The 15,936-nt window shown below is 36.2% G+C and overlaps 1 protein-coding gene across 1 annotated transcript; it reads left to right on the top strand.

Annotated features, from left to right (window-relative positions):
• Positions 1–815: 815 nt before the first annotated feature.
• LOC116180503 (actin-binding LIM protein 3-like) lies at positions 816–6,994 on the top strand (the record flags this gene model as incomplete). Its single annotated transcript, XM_031500515.1, has 7 exons — positions 816–1,051; positions 1,097–1,272; positions 4,073–4,170; positions 4,587–4,656; positions 4,869–4,909; positions 5,029–5,229; positions 5,838–6,994. Coding segments are annotated over 7 exons (936 nt in total), but the record flags the coding sequence as incomplete, so codon positions are not given.
• Positions 6,995–15,936: the final 8,942 nt, after the last annotated feature.

Genomic DNA, 15,936 nt, shown 5'->3' with positions numbered 1-15,936 from the left:
CGTCCTATATCCTTAACAAAAAACTTATTTATTAATGAAATATTTAGACTAGAATCAATGATATTAACGAATCCATTCCTTGATTTGTTTAAAATTTGATTGTTATAAAATCATGGCCAACTACTAAAAAGAAAATGCGAAAAAAATCGCATCAATTCCTAGATCAATTCAATAAAATGGGAATAAATCAGAAACTGTTAAAGATAGCTATAGGAACATGTATTATCAAAATATGCCAATTTCGATTCTTTATCTCATGCAATAGTAAGAACAGGGTCATTCCATTTAAAAAAACTGAGTTTATAGACTTTAAAGTTTCTTAAATTTGGATCTCCATAGGTGCGGTTGTACGCAACTTAACTTTTTTTTAAGTACACTAAAAGAAAGCCCTATTCATTCTCTATGCACTGATAAAAATGGGTTGCCATGACTACAACCGTTTTCAAATAATCAATTATCAAGGTACCGTCTGCATCCGCCATTTTTTTTCTTAAAGTCAAAATAACTTAAAAACCATAAATGGCAGATATCGACATATGGGTATCAAAAGAATTGAAATTTCACGTAGAATCCAAAAATGCAATAAAAAATAGGGGTTGCCATTTAAAATAACGAAGTTACTATCTACTTCCGGTGTTTCCGGAAGTGCGGCCATTTTGAAAATATTTTACACAGATTCGGCTTTCAGAGTAACTCCGAAGTACAAAATTTCAAAAACCTAGCTATTTTACTTTCCCAGAAACGTTTAACTTATTGCTCCCAAAAAAACACCCTGTATAGAAATTGCTCAGAGTGTCAAACTATAATTGATATTGTTAGAACGGAGAAAACGATGGTCTGACAGCTACAAGGGTGTTCCGGATTCAGATGAAGAAGACGAAGTTGACCATTCCAATCATGTTCAATTAAAAGACGAGCAGCTTAAAAAAGAAGAGCACGAGTTGAGTAAGATAGCTACGGGTATTGGTAAAGTGTTTCTGAAAAATGTGCACGAAAGAGAGAAGCTTAAGCAGTGGAAGGCTGCACATTTAGATCCTAGAAATGCGTCCAGGTAAGTTCAAAGGAATGGAAGGTCGGACTCTCACACTATTTCTAGAACTCCATCGGCTAGTAAGGAACCGCAATACAAGCTGAGATATGATTCGCCCGTCGGTGCTAGCCCGTCACGAAACACAGATCATCCGAAACCGTTTGACGAAGAAGACTTCGATAGGTCACTAAGTTGTAGATCATCGGTCGGCCGCTCTGTAGGACAAATTCCGAATTATAACGGTACGTATGATAATTGTTTGGGGTAGATTTTGATTTCGTGACAAAACTAATACTTGTCTTGGTTTTGTCGAAAATGTAGACGTAGTGTAAACGAGCGATCACATAATTTTAAAACTAACGTTATAAACATCATACACTTATTCTGTGACAAAATTTTAGCAACAATTGGCAGTTTAATTGGTTAAGGTGAGAAAGCATGCGAAATTTAAAATGTCAAAATTTGTATTCGCTTACTAATACAGCATGTTTGTAAGTGTGTGTTGTAATTAACTAATTAGAGATCTAAATTAATTCATTGTTTACGAACATTTTTTGTTGGGTAAGTTTAAAACCCCTATGGGCATCAGTTTACAATGTACCACATCTCTTGCGCATGAAATTATTTAAAGAAATTCTTCACTAGTTGAATTTTCTAACAAATAGGTATAGATTTAGTTTGTGGTATTCTACGTCAATAACTTCTATTGCACCATTGCTTTTGAAGCACCTTTTTCTACAAAGACATAGAGAGGCCATCCCTTTTTTTAATTGCAGTGCATAAAGTAGCCATTTTGTTGAATTGCTGAAAGTGGTACTTACAAAAAATTTGTGGCCTCTTCATGTCTTTTTGCTACCAGTGGGGTAATATAGATTTATATTTAATATCAGGTTTACATTTATTTCTGTCGATGAAAAAATAACTGAGTTGAAGTAGAAATTCTGCTGATTAAAATATCAGAAAATGACCGCCAATGATGTTAATTTATTGAAAACAACTGAAAATTCACAACACAAATTTAATTTCAAGGAATTTATTACACAAATTTTGATCAACACCTGAAATAAATCATGACACAAATAGGAAAAAAAAATCTGACATGAAAAATATCTGGGTCTCACAATGGGTTCGAATAAACACAATTAATTACAAAAATTAATTCCAAAACATTATGAAACAAAATCCTTCAAAGAATGAACAGCTTACAAAGTTGGTTTAGACATATTACCCCGCACTCAGGTGGTCAAAAAATAAGAAATCTTTTTTTTTTATTAATTGCGATATTCAAGCGAACTAAAACTGACTTGAAACACTCGTTGACAGCTTCAGGAAACTTCACTTGTTCTTGATAATACAGAATTAGATATCAAAACGGGCTTAATGAATTTGAAGAAAAATTTGAGTGAGTTTCTGCGCGGTAGAACACTTAATAAATGACCAATCTTGTAACTACTTTTTCCGTTAACCGACAAAACGCGTTAGGCTTTTCACACAGCTTTGGTTAACTTGCTTCTGCACAGATTTGTTACAAAAAATAACGAACTGCTTCTACAAAATAAATAGGGCTGACCACCACTTCCGCCATTAGACTCCTTCTTTACAAATTTTCAAATAAATTGCCAAGCACAACGGAACGCTCCAAATGAAATGTGAAATGTGCTAAATCACAAGATGGTGGTGGTCAATTCTGATCCCCAAAATGGAAAATTACACGACCAGGAAATGACTCATGCAGTAATTGAATTATGCCGCGGCTGTATGACAAGTCCTGTTGAAACCACGCCCATATCTTGCAATTTAGGTACCAAAAACTGGACTATCATGGCGCGACAACTACCACTTATTTCTTGGTGATTGAACTTTGTAGATTAGATGCTAGAAAGGAACAAAGTTAAATGACAAGGGGGCCGTGTCAACGTGAAAACACTTGAGCGCGTCAGATATTGTTAGTGTATATACCCCACGTATTTGTGATACTGTGGTTGGGTAAAAAAATTCCAACGAGCTCAAGAATGTCAAGGTTAATACCCCTCCCCCCCCCTTTATACGTCATCCCAAAATCGCCAGATTACTGAAATGTACACTTTTCAACATGTAGTCAGCCCACCTTACTTTAATCTGACACGCTTCAGTATTTCAAACTATAGATTTTTTTTACTATTTTGATGGGCAGATTCACTATCCTTAGGTGGAGATGCTCAGCAGGGTGTAAGGTATCCCTCTTTATGTTAATCTGCGGCGCTTGATTCCAAAATCCCCTATTGGCCCTCCCCTACCCAATCCTACAACACAATGGTGTCACTCAACAGTAATAATAGGCAGGTGACATGAGTGTAAGCTACAAATTTATTTTTATTTATTTTGCCTTTATCTTTGAGTGGGCGGGGTGTCAGCCGACGCTGCTCAACCAACCCAACCCACTATAAATTTACAAATATCCATGCCGAAACCCGAACCAGGGATAGCACCATAGTCCAGTTTCAAGGTTAAAGGTTTAGACAATTTCAGGTTTACTGGTTCTGTTGCGCAAAACCACTGGTAGCAAAATCGCCATGTTATATGAACTGTTTGTTTTCCTTACTTGTAGAATTATTGGCACCTCCTTCAAATTATGAACATAATAGAACCAATAAAATTATGTGGTTCAAGTTGCATTTTGATTCTCACATTTTTAGGTGTATTGATAGGTTGTTGTTAATGTCAATGTGGCTGGCTTCCTTATTTTACTGAATTGTACCTTTAAGTGTATTTTGTTTATTTCTATGTGCAGCTTTCTTCTATTACTTTTTTTTTTTTAATTTTGTGTGGTGTAGTAGTATCATCTTTACGGCACGTGCCAAGACCAGGATATGGATTAAAGTCGGCCACATTACCTGCTGGAAATGGTTATGTAAGTACTTGTCAATAAGAAAAACTATTTGAATGTACCCGTACATTCAAATGTCTTTATTTTACACACATACATCACACTGAGTAGGGCTGTAAGTTAGGGCTTTTTTTATTGCCTTTTATAACTTCATTCACAATGCATTTGTTATGCAGTTGTAAGTGCGCTACGTCACGTTCCTAAACCGGGCTATGGTTTGGCCCCTCGATCTCATACCTTCAGTTCTTCCGCCGGTAGCTATCCTCAAATTCCTGTAAGTTTTTACGAGTGTAATGCATTTCAACTTTCATGTTTAGTTAATCGATGCATGCTTCTATTTTTTTTTTCGTCATTTCACCAATAAAAGATTAAGATTGTGCACCTTTTCTAACTTAATTTTGATCCACGAGATGGGCCATTAGCATAGATTAAGAAATGTACTTCTAAATTCTTACACATTTTATTTATACCAGATATTGTCAATGCGCCCCCCTCCCCGTCATCTGTCAGCCAATTTTGCTTTACCATGTAATTGCGCAACTGTACTACCACTTTATAAATTTTACGTTTGGCTCATCTTGCATGGTTATTCTTTTTGAAAAAAGCACATCTTAGAATGTAATGCCACTTTTCATATTCATCACATTTTTGTTCAATTTTTTTTTATTTTAATAGAGTTTAAATCCACAGGGTGATTACTCGTTTAGCGGAATTGGAATTAAAACTCACAGTACAGATTTTAGCAGTGGAAAATCTGACAGTAAGTAATATTTGTTAATTCTTAGTAACTGTTATTTTTGTATATCCCCCGAAAAAATCTTTGTCCTTGCAGCTTTTTCTATAGCGATTTTCGTTTATCTTTGCCAGCTTTGCACGTAATCACTAATATGGCATCCTATACGTCACTCTTAAAACTGAATAGATTTAAAACAAATTCTAAACATTTTTTATGTAAAATAATTCTTTCTACAGTTTCCACCGGATCGATCACGGATGTCGAAAGGCGTGCATTGGTATGTAAATCAGACTCTTTTAACATGTATTCGTAAATGTTTAGCTTAGCATTAACAGCGCTTTTAAAATAATTGGTACAGTACAGTTTAAGAACAGATTTAACATAATTTTCCAATAGAACACCGAAATGCCAGTGTCATCGACGTACACAGGGGGACTAGGAGCGTTCCGGGGAGGGTACGCATCACAAGTGCGACGATCTCTACCAAACATGGCCCATACCATGTTGATCAACGAGCCGGCCAAAATTTATCCCTATCATCTACTCATGATAACTAACTATCGCTTGCCAGCCGATGTTGATAGATGCAATTTAGAGGTAAAACTATCAAATGCTGTTTTAGTATTTATACTGAAAATACTTGAACAAGACACAACATTCTTAATTTTGTAATTATTTTGGAAATAAGGTTGCGTTTTAATATATATTTTAGTAAAAATTATCCAGCTCAAATGACATTTTCATAGTTTCAGATGTGATTGTAAGTAAATATAAAAATATTGCTTGTGTGTAATGGTCCCTCAAAAATACCACCTAAACAAACACCTGCCGAGCCAGCTCAAATTAGTTTCCTTCTATTTTTAAATTTCAAATTGGTTCTAGCACACATTATGGGAACAAAAACCAAATACAAAAAGAAAAACTATGAGAAAAAAATTTAAGGGCTAACAATGCCTATTGATAAACACATGCCCTGCTTATCTCGCACATGGCGTTGTTATCCCAGAACCAATTAACTTTTTCGATCAACCTGCGGCAACCACCTGTAGTTTACACAACATTTCCCCCTTAAAATTGAACATAAAACATATTACATAATCGGCCCCCTTAGTTTTAGTCGGAAGTAATTTTCAGAAAAACTAAAACAGTGTTCCATATAAAACAAGAACTTAAATGGGAATATTATTTAACACGTTCTGTTACAGAGGCATCTATCCGACAAAGAATTTGAAGACATATTCCAATGCACAAGAAACGATTTCTATAGGATACCGCAGTGGCGTAGGAATGAAATAAAGCGCAGAGCTCGCCTATTTTAAATATGCCTATTATTGCAAATATTAGATACGCTTTAGTTTTATTTTGATAATAAGACAGCTATTTTAATAGAAAATGCTTACACATTTTCAAAAGATTCGAAATTTTACTGTGAGTTCGTTAATAGTTCCTGTTGTAAATAATGATTTTAATTAAATTTTGTAACCATTTACTTTCATTGTTGTTTCTACTATAGGATAGATTTTTTGCCATAACTGTTTATTTCTATGTGTGACCTAAAGACTTACAGTATAATTTTGCATTTCTTAACTAATGCATTACATAGAATATGTAATTTAGCTTATAAGCACCATGTGAATTTTAATGTAGAGGCACATCTCGAGGGGGTGCTTCTGTGGTAAAGTGATATTGTTACATTTAAAATGAGAGGATTTGCCTTCTTTTGCAGATTTCTCAGTGACAGAAATTTTTTATTAAATGAAATGACCAATCACTATTTGTGTTGTACTGATAACGTTGTCTTAAGTTGTGCAGGAATACAAAGGAAGGCGACTTTTCTCTATACTGTAGCGTAATAGTTGCAAGTTCTAATCAAAAGTTTAACAATAATAGAAAAGCTATATAAATTACAAAACTTTGCACCTATTTATTGCTAAAATCTAAATTGGGATTAGCTTTTTATAAAAACAAAACTTTTTTTGTGGTGTAGATTTGCTTTGTTTGTATTTTTGCTTAAGCTAGTCGAAGTAGTTTTCGTACCTACAACTGTTAATGTATTTCAATATTTTTTAATTATGTGGTTTATATTTTATTATTAGAAGTAAAAGATTTCATGTTATTAGTTTCTATAAAAGTATATTAAATTTATAATGTCTTAGTTCTGCCGAAGAAAACTTCAAGCTACCATGAATATATAAAAGAGTAGGTCTATAGGCATAATAATACCAAATCAAAATACTATTGTACATTCGTTTAAAGAAGAATATTTATTTATTTTAATGTTTAAGTTGAAAGCAAATTGTGTAGCTATAAAACTTTGTGAAACGAGCACAGCTGAATAAAAACTACTGCTATATTTCTTCCACTCGCTCAATTTTAATTCCACTCTTTGTAAATAATAGAACTTTTGTTGTAAACAAAACCTCATTCAGCTGATAGTGCTGTATTAAAAATGTTGTGGCGTGCCCTCAATGTGTAGTTTAGGCACCAAAAAACTGCTGCAATGCAGGAAGCTGAATTAGTTAGGGGTTTTGGAGTCTGGTGGTGATCATTCTACAGTGCGAAGTATTTAGTGCAAGTGCTAGAGCAAAGGTTTAGTTACAATTGGTTTGGTTCTGTAAGTACATATTTTAGCACTTTTATGTTAGAAATGTTACACTGCACAAAATTTTGAATGCCATTGGTTAATATAGTTGCTATAAGTAGTCTATACTGCATTCATTATAACATAGACCAAATACAAATATTTGGTCTATGATTATAAGAAGGTTGTAGATAGTGCTGTGCTTGATGATAAGTACACAAGAGAAATGTAAAACGGCACTAAAATATTGTAAAGTAGAAATATCCAGCACTATGAACAGAAATAAATCAAACGATTTCATGCTTGGGTCTTTAACATTAACAGCTAATGACAGTTTAGTTGACCCCAGAAACGTCAATCACTCGCTTTATTTTTCAGCCCAATACTCTTGTTTTATCCAATCATAGTGAAGGTCAAAGCTTTCTACCCGTACCTTCTTAAAATGAATAAGAGTATATAAATTCTTTAATAATAGTAACAATTTTTTTATTGCTCAACATGTATGCTCCATTTACAGGGCAAAAAGGCGTAATACACAGGGTGGTAAAATCTATATTGTGGGCATTCGGTCTAGTCCATAACTTTTGATTGAGACGTCCGATCGAAAAAGTACGAATTGTTTTGGATTCTACGCATCAAAATTAATACGAAAAAGTGTTTTCCTGAGAAATTTTGGTGCAGTCAATTTTTGGTAAAAAAGGAAGGTTATACACTGCCTTTTTTTGAGCCCCGAAAAAAAATTGTCTCAGATCGACCCGGAAAAAAAAATTTTCTTATAGAATGTGGCCTGTAGAATCCATAATTTCAAACAGTTCCAAGATTGGGCTACTAGTTCAAAAGTTACAGCCCTTTGAGTTTTCTTTCGAAATTGGTTTCTAGTCCATAACTTTTGATTGAGAAGTCTGATCGAAAAAGTACGAATTGTTTTGGATTCTACGCACCAAAATTAATAAGAAAAAGTGTTTTCCCGAGAAATTTTGGTGTAGTCGATTTTTGGTAAAAAAGGAAGGTTATACACTGCCTTTTTTTGAGCCCCGAAAAAAAATTGTCTCAGATCGACCCGGAAAAAAATTTTTCTTATAGAATGTGGCCTGTAGAATCCATAATTTCAAACAGTTCCAAGATTGGGCTACTAGTTCAAAAGTTACAGCCCTTTGAATTTTTTTTCGAAATTGGTTTCTAGTCTATAACTTTTGATTGAGAAGTCTGATCGAAAAAGTACGAATTGATTTGGATTCTACGCACCAAAATTAATAAGAAAAAGTGTTTTCCCGAGAAATTTTGGTGTAGTCGATTTTTGGTAAAAAAGGAAGGTTATACACTGCCTTTTTTTGAGCCCCGGAAAAAATTGTCTCAGATCGACCCGGAAAAAAAATTTTCTTATAGAATGTGGCCTGTAGAATCCATAATTTCAAACAGTTCCAAGATTGGGCTTCTAGTTCAAAAGTTACAGCCCTTTGAATTTTCTTTCGAAATTGGTTTCTAGTCTATAACTTTTGATTGAGAAGTCTGATCGAAAAAGTACGAATTGTTTTGGATTCTACGCACCAAAATTAATAAGAAAAAGTGTTTTCCCGAGAAATTTTGGTGTAGTCGATTTTTGGTAAAAAAGGAAGGTTATACACTGCCTTTTTTTGAGCCCCGAAAAAAAAATTGTCTCAGATCGACCCGGAAAAAAAGTTTTCTTATAGAATGTGGCCTGTAGAATCCATAATTTCAAACAGTTCCAAGATTGGGCTACTAGTTCAAAAGTTACAGCCCTTTGAATTTTCTTTCGAAATTGGTTTCTAGTCTATAACTTTTGATTGAGAAGTCTGATCGAAAAAGTACGAATTGTTTTGGATTCTACGCACCAAAATTAATAAGAAAAAGTGTTTTCCCGAGAAATTTTGGTGCAGTCGATTTTTGGTAAAAAAGGAAGGTTATACACTGCCTTTTTTTGAGCCCCGAAAAAAATTGTCTCAGATCGACCCGGAAAAAAAATTTTCTTATAGAATGTGGCCTGTAGAATCCATAATTTCAAACAGTTCCAAGATTGGGCTACTAGTTCAAAAGTTACAGCCCTTCGAATTTTCTTTCGAAATTGGGCTACTAGTTCAAAAGTTACAGCCCTTTGAATTTTTTTTCGAAATTGGTTTCTAGTCTATAACTTTTAATTGAGAAGTCTGATCGAAAAAGTACGAATTGATTTGGATTCTACGCACCCAAATTAATAAGAAAAAGTGTTTTCCCGAGAAATTTTGGTGCAGTCTATTTTTGGTAAAAAAGGAAGGTTATACACTGCCTTTTTTTGAGCCCCGAAGAAAAAATTGTCTCAGATCTACCCGGAAAAAAATTTTCTTATAGATTGTGGCCTGTAGAATCTATAATTTCAAACAGTTCCAAGATTGGGCTACTAGTTTTAAAGTTACAGCCCTTTGAATTTTTTTTTAAATTGGTTTCTAGTCTATAACTTTTGATTGAGAAGTCTGATCGAAAAAGTACGATTTGATTTGGATTCTACGCACCCAAATTAATAAGAAAAAGTGTCTTCCCGAGAAATTTTGGGGTAGTCGATTTTTGGTAAAAAAGGAAGGTTATACACTGCCTTTTTTTGAGCCCCGAAGAAAAAATTGTCTCGGATCGACCCGGAAAAAAATGTTCTTATAGATTGTGGCCTGTAGAATCCATAATTTGAAACAGTTTCAAGATCGGGCTACTAGTTCAAAAGTTACAGCCCTTTGAATTTTTTTTCGAAATTGGTTTCTAGTCTATAACTTTTGATTGAGAAGTCTGATCGAAAAAGTACGAATTGTTTGGATTCTACGCACCAAAATTAATAAGAAAAAGTGTTTTCCCGAGAAATTTTGGTGTAGTCGATTTTTGGTAAAAAAGGAAGGTTATACACTGCCTTTTTTTGAGCCCCGAAAAAAAAATTGTCTCAGATCGACCCGGAAAAAAATTTTCTTATAGAATGTGGCCTGTAGAATCCATAATTTCAAACAGTTCCAAGATTGGGCTACTAGTTCAAAAGTTACAGCCCTTTGAATTTTTTTTCGAAATTGGTTTCTAGTCTATAACTTTTGATTGAGAAGTCTGATCGAAAAAGTACGAATTGTTTTGGATTCTACGCACCAAAATTAATAAGAAAAAGTGTTTTCCCGAGAAATTTTGGTGTAGTCGATTTTTGGTAAAAAAGGAAGGTTATACACTGCTTTTTTTTGAGCCCCGAAAAAAAAATTGTCTCAGATCGACCCGGAAAAAAAATTTTCTTATAGAATGTGGCCTGTAGAATTCATAATTTCAAACAGTTCCAAGATTGGGCTACTAGTTCAAAAGTTACAGCCCTTTGAATTTTTTTTCGAAATTGGTTTCTAGTCTATAATTTTTGATTGAGAAGTCTGATCGAAAAAGTACGAATTGATTTGGATTCTACGCACCCAAATTAATAAGAAAAAGTGTTTTCCCGAGAAATTTTGGTGTAGTCGATTTTTGGTAAAAAATGAAGATTATACCAGGATCACACCTGATGACTTGAATTACTGTTCCTGATTTGTAACTGGAAGTATTATCTACCGATTGTCGGAGCTCGAAGAGGTTGCGACCCATTGATCCTTGTACTGTAGTGAGACATGGGTAATTGTTAGTACTAGTTTATTATACGACTCAGCTTCTCCCAGACTCAGACCTTCTAGATGGTAGTACTAGGACCCTAGATTTTGCATTGTGTCAAAGTTTTTAGAGGTCGTCGCAGTAAATTAAGGGCATAATGAGCGCAACAAACATTTTACAATTAATGCGCCAAGGAATAGACAATATCCTTCAACAATTAGAAACCGCATGGGCGTTCCAGAATAGTCAAATGGCATTCATACCAACACATTAAATTGCAGAATTTCAAGTTTTTGTCACCTGGAAAACGTTCTATTTAAAGATATTACTCAAGTAGGAACCAATTTCTCGTATATCATCGTCTAAATAATATAATCTGAACAAACTATGGTTAAATTGCTACCAAACATGAAAATGGTTGCTTCGAAGGACACTCTTATAGAATTATTGGTTTCTACTACAGAATCGAGGCGCAGGTGTTCCTGATTAATTACACAAGTCGTGTGTAGTGTAGCCAGCCGCGCAGTATACCCGCCTTCTTCGTTGATTGACACTTTTCGGTCTACTACGAGCGAACTCATAAATGGCAGTACTCGGCACCGATTGGCCACGGAAGCACAGACTGCTATTATGAGTTGAGACGGTCTGTTGGTTACAGAACCCAAGGTTTCTTGTACTATTTACATCAAATTCCCAAGATTCCAAGTTTACAAGCTTGCATGATTCGAACAATGCGCAAAATGAGTCGCTGGGAAAGCTTACTAATATTTTTAAGGATTTTGATGGAGAATGCCATCTTTGTAGAATGTTCTGGAATTCTGGATACCACTCTAGAATTTCCTGGTTCGTAAGGCTACAGTTGGTATCCTGAGACTGGAGTCTAGGGAACGTTTTGGAATCTTGCGGTTGCTACTAGAGTCTGATTAACATACGGGTGAATCTTAATGAATGTGTGATAATTTTAATTTAATTATAAACAAAGTAATTGAGTTTGTCAACTCGAAACTGTTCTCGGTGTTTCCAGTGCATGCATGACAGTTGGATGAAAGGGGCCCATGAGATTGGGCTTACAATACAATCACTTTCAAAACCGCGTCAAGACTGTAATAAAGTTCCGTGAACTGTTAACAACGTGCTCAGTACGTATAATAAAAGTGTGAAAATATTCCATCTAATGCACTAAGAACATTTTACGGTCGGTGTACATTCCTGACACATTGTAGCTGAAGCAAGTAAATTGACGAAACGACAATGCTCGAAAGTCTGTTAAAAGTTTGAATGGATGAGATTTATTGCCTTCCGATAAATTTTATACACAAGAATGTTGCGCGAGTAAAACTTTCAGTAATTGAATTTCCAAAACTCCCCTTTTTTTTCTTCCTAGTTATTTTAGCAAAAATAGTTCCATTAACAAAACGAGAACGACAGCCCCTCTTTTTATTCAGACCACGCATCGATGCGATATTTTCCAATAACCGTCGAAACTGAAATTAGGAATTTCGCGTTTATCTCGTTCTCTAACGGTTATGAGGTTTTTTTGTTCTGTTCATCAAAATTGTATCTTCCCGAGTTTGTTGCTGTAGAATAATGAGTTGTGCACCTGTCCTTTTAGCCTGGTGCTGGTGCATCGCAAAGACCGAAAGGCATGACACGCAGTAAAAAGTGCAATAGCAAATCTACCCCACCAAATTCTAACCTAAAATGAGGGTAAGAACCGAAAAGTGACGCCATTTGCATTTCTTTGGGTTAATGGGTGTCATACTTTCGGTGCAAGTTGACATGAAGTAATTTCCAACTTAGAAACTCAATAACCCCATCCGACAGGTTGAACAAAATAAGGCGAATTAAACCAAAAGCGTAAATTTTAAGGTTATTACCGCCGAGTCAACATTGATTTTAATGCAATTCTGTTTGCATAAATTTGTTATAATCAAAGACGAAGAAATACGCAAATGAAGTCGCGGTAGATTACTAACGCTCTAAAAGTTACGGTGGCGCGTCCATTATTCGGCGGCTTAAGCTCGAGACACTGCAATGTATCCAACTTTTCATTACTTTAGTTCGGCACTAAATGCAGCCTTTATACCGATAAATTAACATACGATGTAAATAAATTCTATTTAATCTTGTAAATAAGGCGTTCGAGAATTGATTTGTACATGAACCGTTCGCAAAGCCGCCGTATTTTCCGAATCGATACAACTTAAGCTCTTGAGTATATTGAGCTCTTATTTACAAGAGATTATCGGGATACACGGTCGTATATCGGCGAAGAATTTGTATCGTGTTGGCCGTCATTTAATTACACTTGTAATTATGAGCCGACGGAGTATAAATTTAAATTGCATGTAATTCCCGAATGGAGTTCTATTTTAATTTCTGTTGCGTACACATAATCTACCGGTGCAAATAGACATTAAAAAAGTCAAAACCGCAACTACACAAACGTGTATGGTTACGCTATGTTACATCACTTCACTATATCTAGATGGTATCAATCTGTATGGCGCCAAACGTAAGGGCACTCTAAATATGAGAAGGAAGGTTTTGGTTTTCGACTCCCAGTTTCTCGTCCGCGATTTCAAATTTGTGGTTTTCAATTTGGGCCCACTGGCGGTATAGCAATTTTATTTCTTGTTCTTGTCATATATAATTGTAGTTTTCTGACTCACATTTTTCTGATCTTTCGGTTTCATTTTTGATTTGAAAAACACGAAACGCTCCAGCTTATTATGTAGTTATAACCCAGTCACTGAAAATGTCGAAACTTAATGACCGATATTAAAATTTTTATTTTACCTTCGCCTGGAACGGGGGATTTAATATTGAGAGAATATCCTAAAACGAAATAGTTGAGATTTTACTACTGCTCGTAATACAGTACATTTACTAGGGGCGATATTATTAATACCGGGCCTCCAATATGTGGAGTCTGAGTGCCGCATGGTCGCGAGTCGTCGATCGCAAAAACAACCCGAATTGCCGAGACCGATATATAAGAAACAAAATTTCGCTGTACGTTCCGGTCCCTAAATCAAACGCCCGTTTATTTTAACTCATCATGTCCCATAAAATCTTAATGGAATTTCGAAGCTATAAAATCAGTTTTTTGCATAATTTAATATCGGTTTTATGCGACTTTTTACTGGTACCGAACACGAAATATTATCCGAAAAATTAATTAAGCTTCGAGGGTTTGAATCGCAAGCTTTTAACGATGTAATCGGTATCTCGAATTCCATCCACTTCTTCGTCGCGGAGATAATAGATTAGTAGGTAATAATGAATCTTTGTTTGAAACTTTTCTCGAGCACAGATATTGATTCTCATGCTCTATTGATTTCTATATTAAATTTTGCTTGTTCCAGCATTTATCAACGTCATCTGCTGTTTGGTTTTTGTAGTATTCCTATTGGTGAATCGACGGGATGGTAATCCGCAGTTTTCCAGAAGTAAGCACACAAAGAATTCTACTGGGTAACACTCCCAACTTTCAGAATGGGTTCTTCAATCTTGAGATCTCAAGACGCAAATTTCCCAAAGATCTAACAAGTCTCAATGCCTTAATTCGAAATTATGTAGCCACAAGGATTGAAGCCTTTAGCCTCAATTCAACTTACTCGGTTTGAAGTAGCAATACCGCAAGTCTGAAGCCTGAGATCTCACACCTGAAAATGCTACGGAGCCTCATTACCAAAAAATGACTTAACTGTCAGACTTTCAAGTCGGAAGTGTCAAGCAACATGTTTCAAATTTCATTTTTAAGTTCACGTGTTTACTGTCCACTCCTAACTACCTACCCTCAAGTTCCATGGACCAATCCTCTGATTTGAAGTCTTCGCAAGTATGACTTCAGTAAGTCTCAGATCTCAACAAGTAATAACTAGTTTGTGGTTTTTGGTTTGTAGTCCTTTGGCCTTCGCCCTTCCCACTTCGGACTTAGTGTTCAGTCATCGGGTGGTTTTCAGGCTTTGAGTTTTTGTTTTCCAGCTTGTAGACTTAATCCATTTGACCTTCGGTGCCCTCAGTCCTTGGCTAGAGGTCTCGGCTTTCTGTTCTCCTCTTCTCGCTCTGTCAGCTGTTCCCTGTTCCACGCCCCAATATCTCGTTTTCTGATCACGTTCCTTGTTTGAGCTACTTGATTTTCTTTTCCTGTTTCCGATTTACTTCCATTTTTCTCTCCCTATACCCTGTTACAGGTTTCCGATGTTTCCTGTTTCATGAACCGTACCTTTCAGATTGCTCCTTCTTGGTTCCGACTTGTGTTGCTGTTTTCGTCTGTCTACTTCCTGTTCATGTTCCCAGTTAGCTGTTCTACCGTTCCCTGTTCTACGTTCATTGTTCCGTGACCCACGCGGTCGGTTCACCTTTCCAGTTTCCAGTTCCCCGTTTCTCACTCCCTGTTCCATACCACCTTCCCTTCGCCTCCTGCCACTTGTACGTCGCGTTCTCCATGTTTTCTGCTTTACCTATTCCTGTGTTCTGCTTTTTAGCTCGCTGTTTCTCTATCTCTTGCTGTTGGTTCTCGGTCCTTTGGTCTACGGTTTTCGGGTTTCGCCTCTGAACACATAGGTCCGGCTCTGCGCTTTTATTTTCCGTTCTTCGCTTTCCACCCTAGGCCTTGTGATCTTTGTTTCCTGATTGAATGTACCAAGTTCTCTTCGCAATTTTTCTGTTCACCGCTCCCCGTTACGGTTTTCTGTTTCCTGCTTATCTCTCCCCACTTCGCGTTCCGGTTTCCTGTTTCTTGCTCCCTAGCCCCTGTTCGTATGTCCACAGTTCATCGTTGCACTGTTCCCTACCCCATGTTTTCTGCTTCCGCTAGGCGGTTTCCTACATCCCGGTTACTGCCTCCTGCTTCCGGTCTCGCCTTCCCTACGTTTGGCAGTTTGACGTCGAATAACTCCATGTTTCTTTTTCTTATTTAGTTTCTACTGCTGCCGTTCGATACTCGCCTAGGTACTCGGTCTTTGGCCATAGGTTTTGGGCCTTTCGTTTCAGCTCTGAACACCTAGGTCTCGGGTCTGCGTTGTTTGTTTTCCGCTCTTCGCTTTCCCGGTTGGATGTACCCTGTTCTCTACTCAAGTTTTCTGTTCTCCGGCTCCCATTCCGGTTTTTATTTGCTTGTTTCC

This window comes from Photinus pyralis, unplaced genomic scaffold, assembly GCF_008802855.1.
Source record: "Photinus pyralis isolate 1611_PpyrPB1 unplaced genomic scaffold, Ppyr1.3 Ppyr1.4_LG9, whole genome shotgun sequence".
Lineage (NCBI taxonomy): Eukaryota > Metazoa > Arthropoda > Insecta > Coleoptera > Lampyridae > Photinus > Photinus pyralis.
The sequence above is the reverse complement of the archived record's forward strand: the minus strand, read 5'-3'. Positions and strand labels throughout refer to the sequence as shown.